At 46.1% G+C, this 16,833-nt stretch overlaps 1 protein-coding gene across 11 annotated transcripts in view; it reads right to left on the bottom strand.

Annotated features, from left to right (window-relative positions):
- stxbp5b (syntaxin binding protein 5b (tomosyn)) overlaps positions 1-16,833 on the bottom strand; it is a 35,973-nt gene that overhangs the window by 4,808 nt on the left and 14,332 nt on the right. For 2 of the 11 annotated variants that reach the window (XM_048228428.1, XM_048228432.1), the window contains exons 8-24: positions 16,286-16,409; positions 15,667-15,745; positions 14,562-14,716; positions 13,429-13,501; positions 13,172-13,319; positions 12,200-12,267; positions 11,635-11,675; positions 10,938-11,158; positions 10,517-10,707; positions 9,911-10,036; positions 9,415-9,566; positions 7,110-7,172; positions 5,935-6,159; positions 4,088-4,138; positions 3,692-3,823; positions 1,208-1,447; positions 619-988 (exon numbers count right to left, since the gene is read on the bottom strand). In XM_048228428.1, coding sequence (XP_048084385.1) covers positions 619-988; positions 1,208-1,447; positions 3,692-3,823; positions 4,088-4,138; positions 5,935-6,159; positions 7,110-7,172; positions 9,415-9,566; positions 9,911-10,036; positions 10,517-10,707; positions 10,938-11,158; positions 11,635-11,675; positions 12,200-12,267; positions 13,172-13,319; positions 13,429-13,501; positions 14,562-14,716; positions 15,667-15,745; positions 16,286-16,409 — 2,459 coding nt within the window. Of the gene's footprint in view, positions 1-618; positions 989-1,207; positions 1,448-3,691; positions 3,824-4,087; positions 4,139-5,934; positions 6,160-7,109; positions 7,173-8,300; positions 8,385-9,414; positions 9,567-9,910; positions 10,037-10,516; positions 10,708-10,937; positions 11,159-11,634; positions 11,676-12,199; positions 12,268-13,171; positions 13,320-13,428; positions 13,502-14,561; positions 14,717-15,666; positions 15,746-16,285; positions 16,410-16,833 lie in introns of all 11 variants that reach the window. The other 9 variants (XM_048228439.1, XM_048228429.1, XM_048228431.1 and 6 more) reach the window with 9 other exon arrangements.

Below are 16,833 nucleotides of genomic sequence, written 5' to 3'. Positions count from 1 at the left end.
CCATGTTTGATAGATGGAGTCAGACACTCCTCCAGCATTTGGTCAGCGTCTCCCAAACGGTCTTCTTTATGATTTGTACACTTTAGATTTGTCTGTCTGTACCACTCTCCCTATGTCGTCTCTGTGTTCTTTTGGCCATCTTAATCTTTGCTTTTTATTGGCCAGTCTGAGATATGGCCTTTTCTTTACAACTCTGTCTAAAAGGCCAATATCCTTAAGTCACCTCTTCTGATGATGTTGACACTGTTGTTTTGTGGGTACCATTTAACAAAACTGTCTGCTTCCTAAACTAGACACAAGTGTGTTTGTTCTCTTGCCCAGTTTGGCACTGGGGCCGCTCACTCCTTTTAATGAATTGCCTTCAAATCATCCATTTCCTTCTACAGTTGTCACTTACAAAAAATAGCTTTTCCTTTAAAAAACAACGGAATGTCTAAGTGACCCCAAACCTATGAACAGAAAAAAATGTATAAAACTGAACTGAAATGACTGACTGGTAGCAAAGAAAGACCAGGAGAAGAGAACAGATTGAGCAGCATCTACCTAGCTGTAGTTTTTGAAGTATAGCTGATTATGGCATTGTGTATGATGATTGTGGATTGTGTATTATGGCGTTACCTGAGCGCCATGATGTGCCCGTTGGCACAGAAACAGGCGATACAGCAGCCGGTGTTCATCTGCACCACGTCGGCGCGCAGCACAAACGAGGCCTCGGTGATGTTGTGTTTGAAGGCGCTGGTCTGCGCGGGCAGCACGATCACCTCGGCCTGCTTCTCCGAGCAGAGCACCACGTAGTGGGTGTCCGGCGCCCCCTCCTGGCTGCCGGAGGGAGGTGAGGCGGGCCGGCGCCGCTTCCAGCGGTCCTTTTCCTCGCGCTCGTCCGGCAGGTTGGGGTCGTACCACAACTCGTACGGCGGGTGCAGGGGGGCGCCGGCCGAGTCCAGCGTGGCCATGGAGAGGATGCCGCCCTTCAGGCGCGTCACCACACCTACAGGACGGAGAGCAACAGAGAGAGGGAGAGGGAAGAGAGGATGGAGAGAGAAAATATATAGAGAAACAGCGGGGGAGGAAGGTTAAGAGAGAGGGCAATAAGGATCCAGAAAGACAATAAGATGGGGTCCCAAATAAGACACACACAGACACAGACAGACAGACAGACACACACACAATTATTTACTTCCTAAATGACACACACTGGGATACCCACCTCCAAAGGAGACGGCGGGTGCCTGCTGCATGCGTAGCTCGCTGCTGGCGGGCACGGTGAGGGGCAGCACCAGCATGCTGCCCTGCGAGGTGCCCACCCACAGGCTGGGCCCCGGCATCGCCTCGCCCTTGCGGCTCAGGGTCTCGCTGAAGTGAAAGGAGGAGATGATCTCGCGGGATTCCCGCTCCAGGCTTGTTACGCTGGAGCTGCGCGAGCGGCTGAATGAGCTGTCCTTCGCATCTGCCCACGCACACACACACACACGAGGGAGGGAGGATGAGTGAGTGTGTATAGTTAACAGGCCATTTGTGTGTGTGTGTGTGTGCGTATGTTAATGAGATCTTCACATCCACAAGCACATGCACAAGGAGTGAATGTGTGTGCGCCTATGAGTTTATACTATCCTCTGCATCTGCAAACACATGCACAAGCATGGTGTGATACTGAGCGATTGCTATCCTTAGGTCTATGTGCACGCACTTTGTTTGATTTTGTTGGTGTGCGTTGAGAGAAAGTGGAATAGAACATTATGCCCAATCTTCCAATATGTGGTTTAATGTTCTGCATTTCTCATTAGTGGCTCACTTTGATACTAAAAGTATGATTCTATGTAATGACTGTATGATATCTGTACTGTCCCTGTGTATATCTGTGTGTGACTGTATTTAGAGATAAGCAGGAATATTATGACTTTGCAGTGTTTTACTGTTCTGCATGGCTGTGTCAGTAGCTATCTGCTCCGGATTGCCAGGTTGCCACTAATCAGGGTTTGATTCAGTGTAGTCCACGTGAGATGGGATGACCAACGCCATCTCCCGTCAGCCTGGAAGGATACTTAAACCCTAACTATTTCCTTGTCTAGTTAGAGCAGCTGATGGATCTTTAGGTGAAGTCATGCTGTCTCTCCCTTGATGCGCATCATTGTAAATAAACTCTGTTCCTGATTTTTCATACTATTGGTCTGAATGGGTCTCTATTAAATCTATAGTATCAAAATTACCATCAGCGTGTGAGTTCACCGAGTGATCAACTGTAGTTTCCTTAGTAACCACTGCAGTGTGTGTGTGTAGTGAGCATGTGTGTATGTGCGTGTGTAATTCAGATGAATGTGTGCGTATGAGAAATGAAAGAAGTCAGAGTCAGAGCCCTGATCCCAGGTAATTAAATACCCTCAGATCCCTCTGCTGTAAAAGGTGAGGAGAGGAAAATTAGACGGTACTACACAAGACAAAGTGGGTTAATGTCCACCAGTGACCGTTGACAAAGTGGGTTAATGTCCACCAGTGACCTCTGACAAAGTGGGTAAATGTCCAGCAGTGACCTTTGACAAAGTGGGTTAATGTCCACCAGTGACCTTTCAGTTGGTTGAGGCACCTCTCAGGCTTCCAAATGCGAAATACAAAACCTCACAAATCTTTAAAAAGGCACCCACTTTTTAAAGGCCTTCCACTCATATGTCCCAGCTTTTAGGATATCAACAAAGATCTCCAGAGATCCACTCTTTTGACAATGTTATTATATTAGACAATCTACTGTACATTTGACCCAACTTCAGGGTATATGGACATATCTACAGATATCTGCTGTTGCAATTGAAACACTCAAATTTAAAAGGGAAGTATGTGAGGAAGGCTCTTTCAAAGAGGATGCCATCTAAAACACACAAGAGGTTTAGTAAGCAAAGCACAGACACAAACATTACCCACCACACACAATGACACCTTTATAGAAGCACCACAGAAACCTCTCCAAACACACTTTATATGTCAACCAGCACAAACTCAATTGCACACATTCACACTCAATGAAGTGACCGTCCTCTCCAAGCACCAGCAGGGCTTTACTCTGACACTCTGTGTTGCAGATGTGCACTTCAATCTCACGCTCACTGAAGAGACGGTCATGCCATTCGAATACGGTCAGTGCAAATAGTCCACAGACCGCAGTGCAGTGCAGTGCAGAGCAGAGCAAAGAGGTATTTTGTAAGGCATCTCAGCGTTCCGCTTCGGGCCAGTGGGTGGAAGGTTGTGAAATTAGCTGGACTCTGCCACTACCTCGCTCGAGTGACTTTAAATCACCTCAACCCTCTCCAACACTACACACCAGCCCCCCCAAAGAGCACACACACACGCACACGCACACACACACACACACAGACACAAACACAGACACACACCCATCAGCAGAGGTTGCCCAAGTAGTTTGAGGTGAGAGGGTTAAGAGTTCAGTCCACACCAAACGTTTCAAACGCGCACCTCACTCCCCCCCAAGTGCTTAGGACAACCAGGGTACATCCAGGGGGTTTGGGGAGGGTTAGGGGGTGTTAGTCACTCAACAAGCCCAGACCCACACCAAGCTCCCAGCCTGGAGAGAGGACGTTAGGGAGGGGCATTCGTTAGACCTCTGTCCCCAGTCTGAAAGGAAGGAGGGGGATAGACCCAGCTCTCCAGCCCAGCTGACAGCTGCCAGGCTGGGGCCACTCACGGAGGTCGGGGGCCGACGGGGTCCGCACGATGGAGCTCCCGGCCCGGTTCCTGCTGACCTGGGCGGCCGATCTTACACCACACACACGCTTCTTGGGCTGAAGAGAGCGCCGTCTATGAATGTGCTCAGCTACTGCTCACACACACACACACACCAATCACCCACGCACACATTAATGCAGGGCAAGATATAACACACTCACGATTTCTGAGCAGGGACACTGTTGAGCACAAACATATATTGCATCTTTTATACAAAAAACTAGCCATGGAGAAGCACAAACACACAATCACTTTAGAGAATCTGCACCTGAAAGGGAAGGAAAGCTCAGCTTACTGCACCTACAAACTAAAAACATAGCGACTAAAGCTAAGGCCAATCACACGCCTGGCTTACCAGTTTCATGTTTCTGATCAGGCACCGTGACTAGTTTCCGTGACATCTTCGCTGGAAAAGAGAAACATTCCTTGTTTACACACATGAATACTGAAGGCGGCTCAGGAGAAATCAGGGAGTTATCTACGGGGGAAAGCTGATCTGGTGTTAACGGCAGCGGCGGTGATCTTTCAGAGTGATTTCTAAGGAAATGAAGAATCGGCGGAAGAAAAGCCCGGAATGATGGTTAGATGAGCCTCGAGATCAGATCAGGAAGAGCACATCAGGGAGACGACAGTGGAGACAGGATCATACACAGAGAGCGAGTCAGTGGAGGAAAAGGACAGGTCAAGAGAACGGTTAAACCCTGAGAGGGAGAAGAGCTACAGTCAGAGCTGACCAGACACATTGACCAGACACACTGACTATGCACACAATGCACAGAGCCTGCAACATGGAACCAGGTTAGTCGCTCTGTAAGAGAAACTAGGTGAGTTCATTAGAAAGTCACACTAGATTTACAGCAACAGTTCACACCTTTTTTAATGTACTTGCCATGTGCTTATACTTATATATTTTCATACCTTTTAAAATTGTGCATTTTCATTGTGACTGTCATATAAAGTTGTGAACCACAGCTTTAATTTAGATCAATGAAAGCTATATGAATTCACATTCAATCAGATCAGACCTCGTTCCCTCCTGAAGAAATATCCCATTGAGGCAAACTACCACCCATGGTGCATTTGATTGGCTGTGAACTTAACCACTATTAGTCACAGTTCTATTTGATTGGCAGCCAGCCTAGCCACTCAAGAGCCTTCGTCTGCATGTGAGCGAAGGGGCAGGCAGAGGACAAGCAGGACTCTTCAAGGCAGATGGTGTGGAGACCCGGGCATATGGCCTATCAATCAGACGTGCACACAGGGCAGCTACCCACTTAACCCCCATTAATTTGCAGCCTGCCCTCTCTTCCCGCTAGGGTGCTCCCCTTTAAGGTAGCGGCACTGCAAACAGACTAGCATTATGTATCCATCCATTACTATAGCCAACCACATTCATGCTTTTAGTAACGGTGGATTTAGAAGCACTATATGGCTTGGAGATAAAAAAAAAAATCTCATAGATGCCCAGGTGATATGAATTTGGCCCCATTTTCTGCAGGTTAACTAAATTTATCTCTCTGGGTGATTCAATTTCAGAACAGAGTGCAGGAGTTTACCGAGATGGGATCGCTTTCGGAGGAGAACAGAACTAATCGCATCTACTGTAAGTGGAGATTCAAATGAGGTTCCCGTATCGAAACGGGAGCCCTGGAGCTTGAAACAGGATTATTACAGTCGACACACAAACAGTCGGTGAGAAAACAAAGACACAGGGGGTTAAAATGGATTCTGTGCCGAGACCGATTAGTGGTGTTAAAGACTCTCTCACAACTTCCCTCCCCACCACAATCACCCAAAGCATATTTAGAGGAAGATCCAGCGGCAGAGGTGTCCATGCACCTGACAGGAAGTCAAAAGCAGGTCAACAGGAAGTCGGGATGGGGCTCCAGGCAGTAGCAGTAGTCTCATATTCAGATTCATGCCCGTCATCCATTCATCACCTGGATTGGGTTGGAGCGATGCGATCGAGTCACACACACACACAAGGTTGTGTGTGCGGGAATGCATGCCTGTGTGCATGTGTGTGTGTGTGTGTTTGAGCACAATCCAAATCAACACTTTAATTTAGGCACAGTCTAGTTAGTACAGCTGAGGTACCCATTTGATTAGTACAGCAATCAAGGAGAGAGAGAGTAAAAGAGGACACAGAGAAGACAGAGAGCATTGGGCAGAGGGCTGGTCTTTGCCGCATACATACAGTACCTAAGTCATTGGCTACCGTCTTGGAAAAGCGCCTGCTTTTCTGCTTCACTGGAGAAATAGTTCCAACAAAACAAAACACCACAACACAAAATGTGAGGGAGTGAGTCACACCGTTCATTCTCATGGGGAAAAAAAGTGTTGAGAGAGTTAAACACAATACCGTACTCTTATCTATGAACTTCTGGTGTTTGGTCTCCTCGTCAGAATTGCATGGAGAGCAGGAGCCTGTGTGTTGGCACAATGCGAATAACACAGGCATCAGCCAATCAGAAGTCAGACACTAAATCTCATCAGCCAATTGTCAGTCAGTCAATCATTAGTCGAAGTCAACGTCAGTAAAAAGCCTCAAATAAAGCTGGGGGTCAATCAGTCAGTTTGCAAATAAGTGATGCACATCCGTGGTAATGCACATAAATAAAATGCGCATTAGTCACCGTTTCCAACACATGTTGATTCTAATTATTTGGGGACACTTTGCTTACGTTGAGTGAAATGGACGCCCTCCTCTCTGCGGTCAGAATAATTAATTCCGTCATTTTGAAAATAGTTTGTTTAATATCGATTAGAAGAAGAAGGCAGAGAATGTTTACAGTGTGCACACTCGGGTGTTGGCAAGTCGCATTTCATTAGGGCAATTTCAGAGCATGCGGCTGAGAATCTCTTGTAGCCTACTGGCGCAAGACTGCTGATATTCTCTGAAGGTCACCTCACACTATGCAAATAAACTGTTTCAATTGCATTATATTTATTGGCATTATACCTTATGCACATCGAGAGTTAATCCACCCCACTCTAGCGAACCAAATATCTATGTGCATTAGAAGTTTTTATGCGCATTTCACGTTTCCAACAACGTGTTTCACAGGATTGCTTATTCAAATAGTTAAAATGCGCATTAGGAAGTTAAATAGAAACGCTCCTACTGTTTAACTGTGATGCATGAAAATTATCATCGAGGAACATCAAGGTGGCTTTCCTCATGAGAGCTTCTACACACTTAGAGTAGAGTACAGAGTAAGTAAGTGTAGAGTAAGTGTAGAGTAAGTGTAGAGTAAGTGTAGAGTAAGTGTTGTTTTAATGTAGTGTGGGTAGTGGATGAGTGGCTGGCTGGCTGCACATATCTCTCACAGGGGACATCACACACTTTCAGGGTGTACAATTATTATCTGTTTTACCTGAGGTGGGGGATTTGCAGCGGTCCTCGGAGGCATTGGAGCCGTCATTAACATCACAGACACCTGTGGAGCGCACACACACACACACACATTGGGACAGAAATAAATCAACAAAACACACAAGAGCTCACACACACACACTCTTACTATCACTACCTTACTGATGCCAGGAGCCAATCACACACACACACACACACACACACACACACACACACCTGGGGAAGGCTGTCCTTAATAGGACTTTCTCATTTAGATTTAGAGTTGAGAGTTTGGGTACTGCTGAGTGCCTCTGGGAACCTCCCAGCTCTCCTAATCTCTAAACAGACTCTCACTATCGCTCTCACACACACACACACACACACACACACACACACACACACACACACACACACACACTCACACACACACTCTGGTGTGGGGTAACCTCCAACATACACAGTGGGCAGACAGCTCCCCCAACCCCTGCGCCCAAGCTCTTATTATCACATTATCTCCTCTTTATAGTGTGTCAGCTATCAGAGCTATCAGTGTGGATGCTCGATACTTGGTGCCGGGCCACACAATTAAAGCGCACAATAAAGCTGATGGCCTGACGCACGCTGATGAACACAGAGACACACACACAAGGCTAATGCACAGGCTTTACATTCACTGGAAAAGAGCAGCTTCTACATGGGGTCAGTTCACTACAACTGAGGGTCTCATATGTGTGCGTGTGTGTGTGTGTGTGTGCGTGCGTGTGTGCGTGCATTTCTGTAAGTGTGTACATGGTATATACAGTGTATGCTTATGCTTGGTATATATGCTTGGTATATATATGTGTGTCTATGTGTATATTTAAGGCCATGTGTATGTGTGTGTGTATGTATGTATGTATGTGTGTGTGTGTGTGTGTGTGTGTGTGTGTATATATGTATATGTATATGTATGTGTGGTTGTGTGTGTGTGTACTGACTACATGAGTGTGTTTATGTGAAGGTGTTCTTTTGGTGTGCATTTGTGTCCAGAGCATCACAATAAAATAAATTCAGACTCAAAAGAGTATAACAGAAACTAGGACAAAAAGAGCAACTGAAGCACATGCATGGAGATGAAAGGAAAGGAAGGATGAAAGGAAAGGGAGAGCGTGATGGATGGAGCAGAAAAGAAGGGATGAGAAAAGGAGGTGGTGAGCAGAGACAGGTGACTTACGGAAGTATGAGATGCGCAGTTTTTTCACAGACTCAGAATAAAAGCTAGAAAGGCTGGACATGCAAGACTTCACAGGTGGAGCGTCTTTAACGGGCCGCGGAGAGAGACCAACAGTCAGACAGAATCATAACAAAAAGAACCACAGGAAACCATAGCAACAACATCATCACCATGGAACCCGGAGAGCTGGGGAGCTGGATTCAGTACATGGGCTTGACTCTATGTGGGTATTTATTTAACTTTCGTTGGTCTGTGTGCAGCTAATATGCTGCCTACTGGAAGCATTATGGATAATTGCATATCCTCATAGACTGAGGACTTCATCTGGCATAGACTCATATACACACCCAACATGCTGTTCTGAGTCAACTATGAGTCAATTCCAAATGTATGTTTGATATACAGTATAATCGAAACAATACTACAATATGATGTGGTTCTGATGTGGTTCGGTTAAAACCAGAGACTCTTTATAAAACTGAACAGCACTGAATCCAGCACCAACCCACTGTGGCTAGAAAAACAACAGAGTGGTGACTCCAAACAGATGAGTGAGTGTGAATGTGTGAGTGCATGAGTGTGTGTTTAGACAGAACAGAGCCAAAGATGACTGTGGGTACAGACCAGATGTGTGAATTGTGTGAAGTACCAATTAAGATATGTGCTAGTCTGGGAAACAAAGGGACAAAAAGTAGACAAAGAAGAATATCCTAGAGGTCCTAGGACACTATGTTAGCCAATCGACTCTGTTACTTCTTCCTCTTCCTCTTAAAGAACATTAAAACAATATCTTTCTATTACATAAAGAACACAGAATGCAGATAAAAAGTACACATAGGTCTCAGACAATAAAAAATCCTCTGAATAACCCTGAATATTCAATGTTAACAGTCAGAAGGTCCAGATCTGAAAAGACTAAATATCTCCCTTTTGCAGACTTCTCTCTGACTTCTACATCTGATGGTTTGGCACAGAGGCATATAAAGGTAAAGGTACCTTTATACGGCTCTGGTTTGGCATCATAAAATCATCTCAGGAATCTCAGTGACCGCTGAGAGTTATTAACGGCAACCTGTCTGGATCCTGACACAGTCTCCACGGGATCGGTCCTCACCTCCTGACGGCTGTCGGGCCTTGCGCGGAGAGCGCGGCTGCCTCTGGAAGGGGTCGGCCAAGCCGTACAGCTCCTGGACACCCACGTTCATCAGGAGGGTCTTCTGGAAGTAGTCCACCACGGCCAGCCCGTTAAAGTTACCGAAAACGACCCTAAACAGAGACGGCATCAATTGAGAAGACGCCTTTCAGTAGAACCAAAGCTCTGTTCTGTTTGCTGCTTTCAACATCTACATTTATTATTTGTTGTCATATGCTATACTACACTACAAGGCCAATCCAACCAAACTCCATTTTTTTTTTACATGAAACTTCACCAATGCACCCTGACCAATTGAAGGAAAGAAGTAAAACTTATGAGATCCTTCAAAATGGATCTAATGTGCACCGTGTGTGTGTGTGTGTGTGTGTGTGTGTGTGTGTGTGTGTGTGTGTGTGTGTGTGTATGTGTATATATAAGAGAGAGAGAGAGAGAGAGTCTAGCAGTGGGAGATTACAGGCCATATGCAGAATTGAGGGCGAGGCTGGTGATCTGTTGGGGGGGCTCCCCGCTGACCCATAGCAGCTGCACCACCAGGTCCACCTGGTAGCCTGGAGACTGCTTGAGAGGGGAACAGCGCACCCTGCAGGCAGAGAGAGGAAACAGAGGACAAGAGAGAGAGAGAGAGAGAGAGAGAAAAGAGATGAATAAATTCATGACATAGCGGATAGGATTAAGGGATTATACCAAGGATTCTATAACTGCACCTGTACCATGAATCTGACAAGCATTATTAAAATGTGATAGCAGTGAATCCTACTGGCATGTGTTTGTGTTTTTGTGATTCATAGTACTGTATGGATCTTATCTGTGTAGCTGGATTCTAATGTGTCCTTATGGGAGTGCTATAGGATTCTAATGTGTCCCTATGGAAGTGCTATAGATGGTGTGTGTTGAAAGTGTGAGGAGTGCTCAGGTTCTCGGTGTCCACAAGGGCCTAAAATAAATAATGGATCTCAAGAACACAGAGAATGCTGAATGTAAGAGATGCATCGGTCGGTCGATGTGTTGGTCGAGGAGCTGTGGACCAGTATGAGGCAGTGGCCAATGGTGCTGGACGTACTTGAGGCAGGGCACGTTATCTCGGGGTCCGTCGGACGAGTTGCTGCTGGTGGACGGGTGTGTCTGCGCGGGGGGCAGGGCCGACTGGGGGCTGGAGGTGGCCCCTGGCGTGGACACGGCCGGGGTCTGTTCTCCCGCCGCCTCCGGAGAGTCCACGTCATTCAGCTCGTACGGCATACGCACCTCCAGGAGCTGGACGACACAGGCACTTTCATTTTCACTCTCATTCACAACAGATCCTCAGATTATGTTTATCACATAGAAGAAATTCTTTTGCCAAGTTTTCTAAGCCTTGAATGATTATGTGATTGGTGTATAGTGTTTACAGTGTGGACTGAGACATTTAGTGGAGACTACTATAATAGTGCAGAGTATAATGCAAATACACCCACCCACACACCTACACACCCACACACACACACCTGCACTACTTCAGTGGTGACCTCCTGCTTGCTGAAGCGATATATAATGACGTGGGCAGAGACTCCCGCCACACACAGCATGCGACTCTCTGGGCACCAGGTCAGGATCTGGATGGCGAACGGGTCCTCGTCCACGATGTCCGTGCTCGGCTTGTCCTCCTTGTTGCGAGCCTTCTCAAACACTTTGGCCGTCTTCAGCTTGTACAGCACCTGCAGCATAACTGCAGCACACGAAGAGGAGAACTCAGAATGACTCCACTTTTATTTACAATGTGAATGTTTAAGGGAGTTAAAGTTGCAGTGTGTGAATGTGAAAGATTAAAGAGTTAAAGTTGCAGTCCATGAATCGGACAAAGTGTTGCTCTCTGAGCTGATCAGTCAAATGAAACCCCTCCCATCCGTGCTCCTGAAACAATGTGTTGATCGACTATGTTTGCTTCTCATTTACAGAACCAGCACTGTTTATTAACACCAGAGTTTCTCCCAAGCACACATACTGATTTTACTGACTTCTCCTTTAACCCTTAAAGGAGTACCGGGAAATTAACATTCTAAAGAATATCTGGGTTCATTGAATTCAACATAGAATTTTAGAACCTTCAATTGTTGCGGAACTTAGAATGTTCAAAAACCTACACCTTTAAGGGTTAAGGACCTTCAGTGGTTATGACTGCAAATGTGAGACAGTCATACTTACTTGCTGAGGCGTCCCAGAACTTGATGGACCCATCAGCGTGTCTGAGGTGGAGAGAAAGAGAGGACACAAACAGAGGAGTTAGTAACACAAGCGCCCAACGCCCTGCTGTAGTCACGACGACAGCACTACTGAGAAACATGAGAGACACTACAGCACTCTGCTGCAGCTCAGGACAGCTGTTATCTACTGTTACAACTGCTGCTGACAGATTCTGTTGAACATCTATAATAAACTCCATGATGAGGATAATATGTCATGATCAGTCATTTCTTTGTGTTGCGTATGTCTACAAGTGGCCCATTGTTTGAACAGTGATATCGGAAAACAGAAGCAGTTGGCAAGCCTCTCTCTGAGTCATCGCCTATTTATTTAGACACAATTGTACTAAGTGGGGCGCAATGGAGCACGAGACACATAAAACATGTGAGGCTCACATACTTACAAGCAGAATTCACAATATTCTCAATGTCATTAAATCACTTTTCGTTTTTTCTCTGTCACGGTGGTATAATTGGTTTCCACTTTTATAGACCAGTAACAGAATATGACCCAGGTGCATGCTCACCCTGTGATGATGATTTCTGGGTAGCTCTGCGTCCCCTGGCCCCAGTTGCCACCACTTATGGGCCATTCCTGCGGAGAGGAAATTCAAAAACACAAACCTTTTATTATTTATTTATATTCACCCTTTCCGCCTTCCCCTCGGTGAAACCGACTCATGCTCCTGTTCGGATCCACACTCCTCCACCTTCCGGAGCCAGAGGGGCCGGAGCTGTCCGAGGTGTGACTGACCCCAGGGAGGAGAGTAACACCTCAGGTGCAGGGCCAGGCGAGGCATGAGGTCAGACACAGCACGCCCAGATGTCCTGCTACTCACACCTGAGTGACCTAGTAGTGAGTAATCACACCTCATCACAAAACACTCGCCATTTTACTTTGAACGAAGCTCAACCACCTGATCCACTGTATCGTGAAAGGCAGCTTGAAGCCAAGCTAATTCAAACACTCCAATATTGAAACAGCCCTGAGAGGGAGAGTGGACAGGGCAGATGCCGTGGGCAGAGCCGTCTCTCTGGTTCACCAACTCAAAAATTGCACATATGCTCAGGATGAAGATTAAAGATAAATCCGGGACTAAATCTCCCTTTCAAATGGGATTATGCTGAACTGTAGACAGGAGAGGGCCATTAGATCGCTTTGATCAAACGCATTTTTCAAACCGCTCTTGTACACAAAGAACAAAGATTATCTCCCAGCAGTAAATTGCATTTAGAACTGTGACGCTTCTCACTGTAAATGGCTTAATGGTGGCTCTTTGACATATGCACACGTTAATGACATGACAATTATGGTAATATGGCCATGTTAAAACGGTTCTCTATTACAATATATCACAGCATGACTATAAACAGAGCACTAGCAGAGGCATAGAGAGACAAGTGCATTTCAACTGTATGTGAATCAACTCTTATGAGTCATTAAGACAAATGGTGATATTATGTGATGGCTGTTGGTGGGGTGGACTACTACACTGTACCTTTTTACTGTAGCCCTGTCTCTTCTGCCGGGAGCCTACGGAGTAGAGGGCCGGGATCAGCTCCGCGGGGCAGTCAGCAAAGTACTCGCAGCACGTCACCGGAGACTCGTGCAGGGTCAGGGGGTACGGGTTCTCAAAGATGGGGTATCTGGACACAGCAGAGAGCTGGGGTGTAAAAGAGGTCAGGGGGAGGGGGGAGGGGCTTTGAGGCTGTAAGGGGTCACGGAGCAGGAGCAGTGGGCTAGTCCGCCGCTTACCCGATTTGCGCCAGGTCGATCACTACCAAGTCTTTCTCCAGCAGGATGACCACAGCATAGGGCTCCTGGAAATCTTTTGAACCAAAGAAGAGAGAGAAAGAGTCATCAGTTAGTGAGAGTGTTACACAGACTCCTTTGCAAACACAAAGTACAACATCAGGGATATTCACCTTACAATGCAAAATGTTCTTTCCCAGTCTAAGCATGCTTGACAAATTCAAGTATCTCAGTAACTGGTTAGGAGACCTAGTCAGAAAACGCTCAGGTTGCTGAGTGCGGTTTTCATATGAGCTGAGGTAGTCTTACATGCAGTTTTTTTAGCTTAATGTGCAAGTTTTTTAGCTTAATTTACCTTAATTACAACAATTACAATAACAGCTTCAGAGTCATTGGAATGATTATATGACTTTTTTCGGGTTGAATGGTGGCCGTCTCGCTTCCCCCTAGCGCCTGTGAGCGGAAAAAACACCCTTGCAACTGTGGGCCGGCGGGCCGACGGCCTCAGCGTCAGGAAGTATAACGAGTGTAACGAATTGCTTTACTGCATTCAAATACACATACACGTCAGGCACCGGCTAGAAAAAGGTAGCGATGGAGTTTCTCAGACATTAGTCATGACAGAGCCAGCGAAAAAGAAGCAAAAACCAAGAAAACAGTAAGGAATATGCCAATACTGCATAGTTTACCTTTAAGTCATGAGACTGAATCTTAGATCTTAGATTCAGTCTCATGACCTTTGTACACTTGAACCAGAGTAACACTCAAGAACATTGTTCCTCGTGAATGGAATGAGGATGTGAAAATGTGGAAAAGCTTATGTAATGTAAGACATGTAATAGACCACAGATTACTATGGTTGACCTTATGGTGACACTTTGTTGAAAAACAGTGTTAGCGCTAGGGCTAGAGGTTGTGTATCTTCATTGTTGAAAATGCTTAAGTCCTCTAATATGCACCCACTTCATAGAATTAACACTTCATGGGTTGAGACTCAATGCTATGTTTGGTGTTGCATTCGCTTTTACTGGTGCCGAGGTGTTTCAAGTTTCAAATGTATTGTCACACACTTTATAGAGATGTTAATGTAAGCAATGATTGGCGCTGATTTGGTGTGAGCGGGTGTACGGTCTCACCATTGGGATAGGGCGTTTCACACAGCGTGAGGAAGTCCACGATGGGGTAGTCCATCTCCAGCACGGCCGTGCTCTTCCCATGCATCACTGTCAGACAGGCCCGTCTGCCCACCGTGTCATAGGACAGGCCCCCTGACAGCACCATGAAGGGGTCCCTGCCAATACAGACAGGCATACACAGAGGAAGAGAGGGAGAGAGAGAGAGAGGGAGGGGATAGAAAGAGAGCGAGAGAGAGAGAGGGAGAGAGAGGGAGGGATAGAAAAAGAGAGAGAGAGGGGAGAGAGAGGGAGGGGATAGAAAGAGAGAGAGAGCGAGAGGGAGAGAGAGAGAGGGAGAGAGAGATTGAGGGGACAGAGAAAGAGAGAGAAAGAGGGAGAGAGAGGGGGAAAGAGGGAGAGAGAGGGATAGAGAGAGAGAGGAATAGAGGCTGTTATTGTTGTTATAGAGAGTGATAAAGGTTGTTATTCTACTGTGTTATCTGTAACACTGGCTTTGGCAACACTGTATCCAAACAGTCATGCTAATAAAGCTCCTTTGAATTTGAATTTGAGAGAGAGAGAGAGAGAGAGAGAGAGAGAGAGAGAGAGAGAGAGGATAGAGAGGGAGAGAGAGAGAGGGAGAGAGCCTTATTCATTGTGACAGGTGACTATACTGCCTGTGTGACTGTCACTACAGTAAGCAGGACTGGGAGAGAACTCTGCTGTGACAAATGAGAGTGATGTTCTTTTTATAAAGTTTCTTGAAAAGCAAGCAAACATGTTTTATGTGAAGATTATGTCACGTTTTAGTTTAATACGTTCATATAGTAATGATTCAAGTTCATGGATTTAACTTAATTGAAATGTTCTTGTGTTTACAAGCAAACACAGGAAGCAAACACAATAACCACACTACATTAATCAACCTTTAGAAATCAGGAAATACCCAAGGTGACAAATTCTGGCCAGCAGCAGGGTGTGATATTGGGGGCGTTTGGTGTGACCTTAAAAGCTGCGTAGTTCTCATGAATTGGTGTAATGTAACTAGAACAAGTGTCTCTGGAATTGACATGTGAGTGTGTCCACGGGGCAGACACAGACGTTGGCGGCTGTGTGGGGGTCTCACCCTGCTCTAGTGGTCTTGTACTCCACCTTCAGAATCGGCTTACATGGCTCCGGCTTCTTGCCATCCTTAGGATGCTTACCTGCAGACAGGGAGAGTGAGAGAGAAAGAGAGAAAGAGAGAGAGAGAGAGAGAACATAGAGAGCGAAAGAGGGAGAGAGAGACACGTGTGAGCTCATTTCACTTCCTTGTCATTTTTTTCCTGCCCATTAATCACATGGCATATGACATGGACCAAACGTACAATGCAATGTAGAGCAGAGCATTATATGAGACTGAGTGTTGAGCATGCATGTTTTGCAAGTGAGTGTATGAGATTGAACGAGTGAATGATATGGTGTGATATCCTTAAGCTTAACCAAGTGTGTGTGTGGATGTGACTGAGAACTATGTCTGGATGTAAATATAAATCAGGTGTGTATGTGTGCGAGACGTGATCTGGTTTGTTTCCAAGTTTAATGCAGACAGGCTGGACGGGCTTGTGCAAAATGAGGCATAATGAATTGGGCAGATCTATCAGAGGCGCATGCATGTTTTTGTTTGTGTCTGTGTGTTTGTGTGTGTGTGTGTGTTTGTGTGTGTGCGTGTGTGTGTGTGTGTATGTATGTGTGTGCCTTCTCACCGTGAGGCGTGATGATCTGGGCAGGTTTGGCAGGCACGCGGATGTTCCAGATGGTCAGGGTGCCGTCTGAGTGGCTGCAGATGAACTGCTTGCCCTCGTGGTGCCAGGCGACCGAGTGAATGGCCTGCGGGCACAACAAACACGCCCGTCACCAGTGGCAGAGGGCAGGGGGCACCCAGCAGGCACGCAGGGTGGTGTGGGCGGGGGTGCATTGACTAGGCTGTCAGGCAACATTAATAAAAATGTGTAAGTCTGTAGCTCACTGCGCAAAAGGAGTCTGCCAAGAGCAGATATGTTAAACAGCGAGAGGCTGTTTTTTTGTTATGAAAGGGTACAACCTGACCAGCAGGTACTTTGAAAATGGCATGCCCTAGAAAACACTACATCTCTGCCTGTTGCCTTCCTAGAGATAGTTGAACACTGTTGCTTGCATTATAATTTTCTGAACACAGAATGAAATTTTCTCACACAGAACTGAACTGAACTGTCATAATAGAGAAAATAGTGCATCATTTTCAAAATGCTAAATCTAAAAGGTATAAAAATAA

This window comes from Alosa alosa, chromosome 19 (assembly GCF_017589495.1).
Source record: "Alosa alosa isolate M-15738 ecotype Scorff River chromosome 19, AALO_Geno_1.1, whole genome shotgun sequence".
Lineage (NCBI taxonomy): Eukaryota > Metazoa > Chordata > Actinopteri > Clupeiformes > Clupeidae > Alosa > Alosa alosa.
The sequence above is the reverse complement of the archived record's forward strand: the minus strand, read 5'-3'. Positions and strand labels throughout refer to the sequence as shown.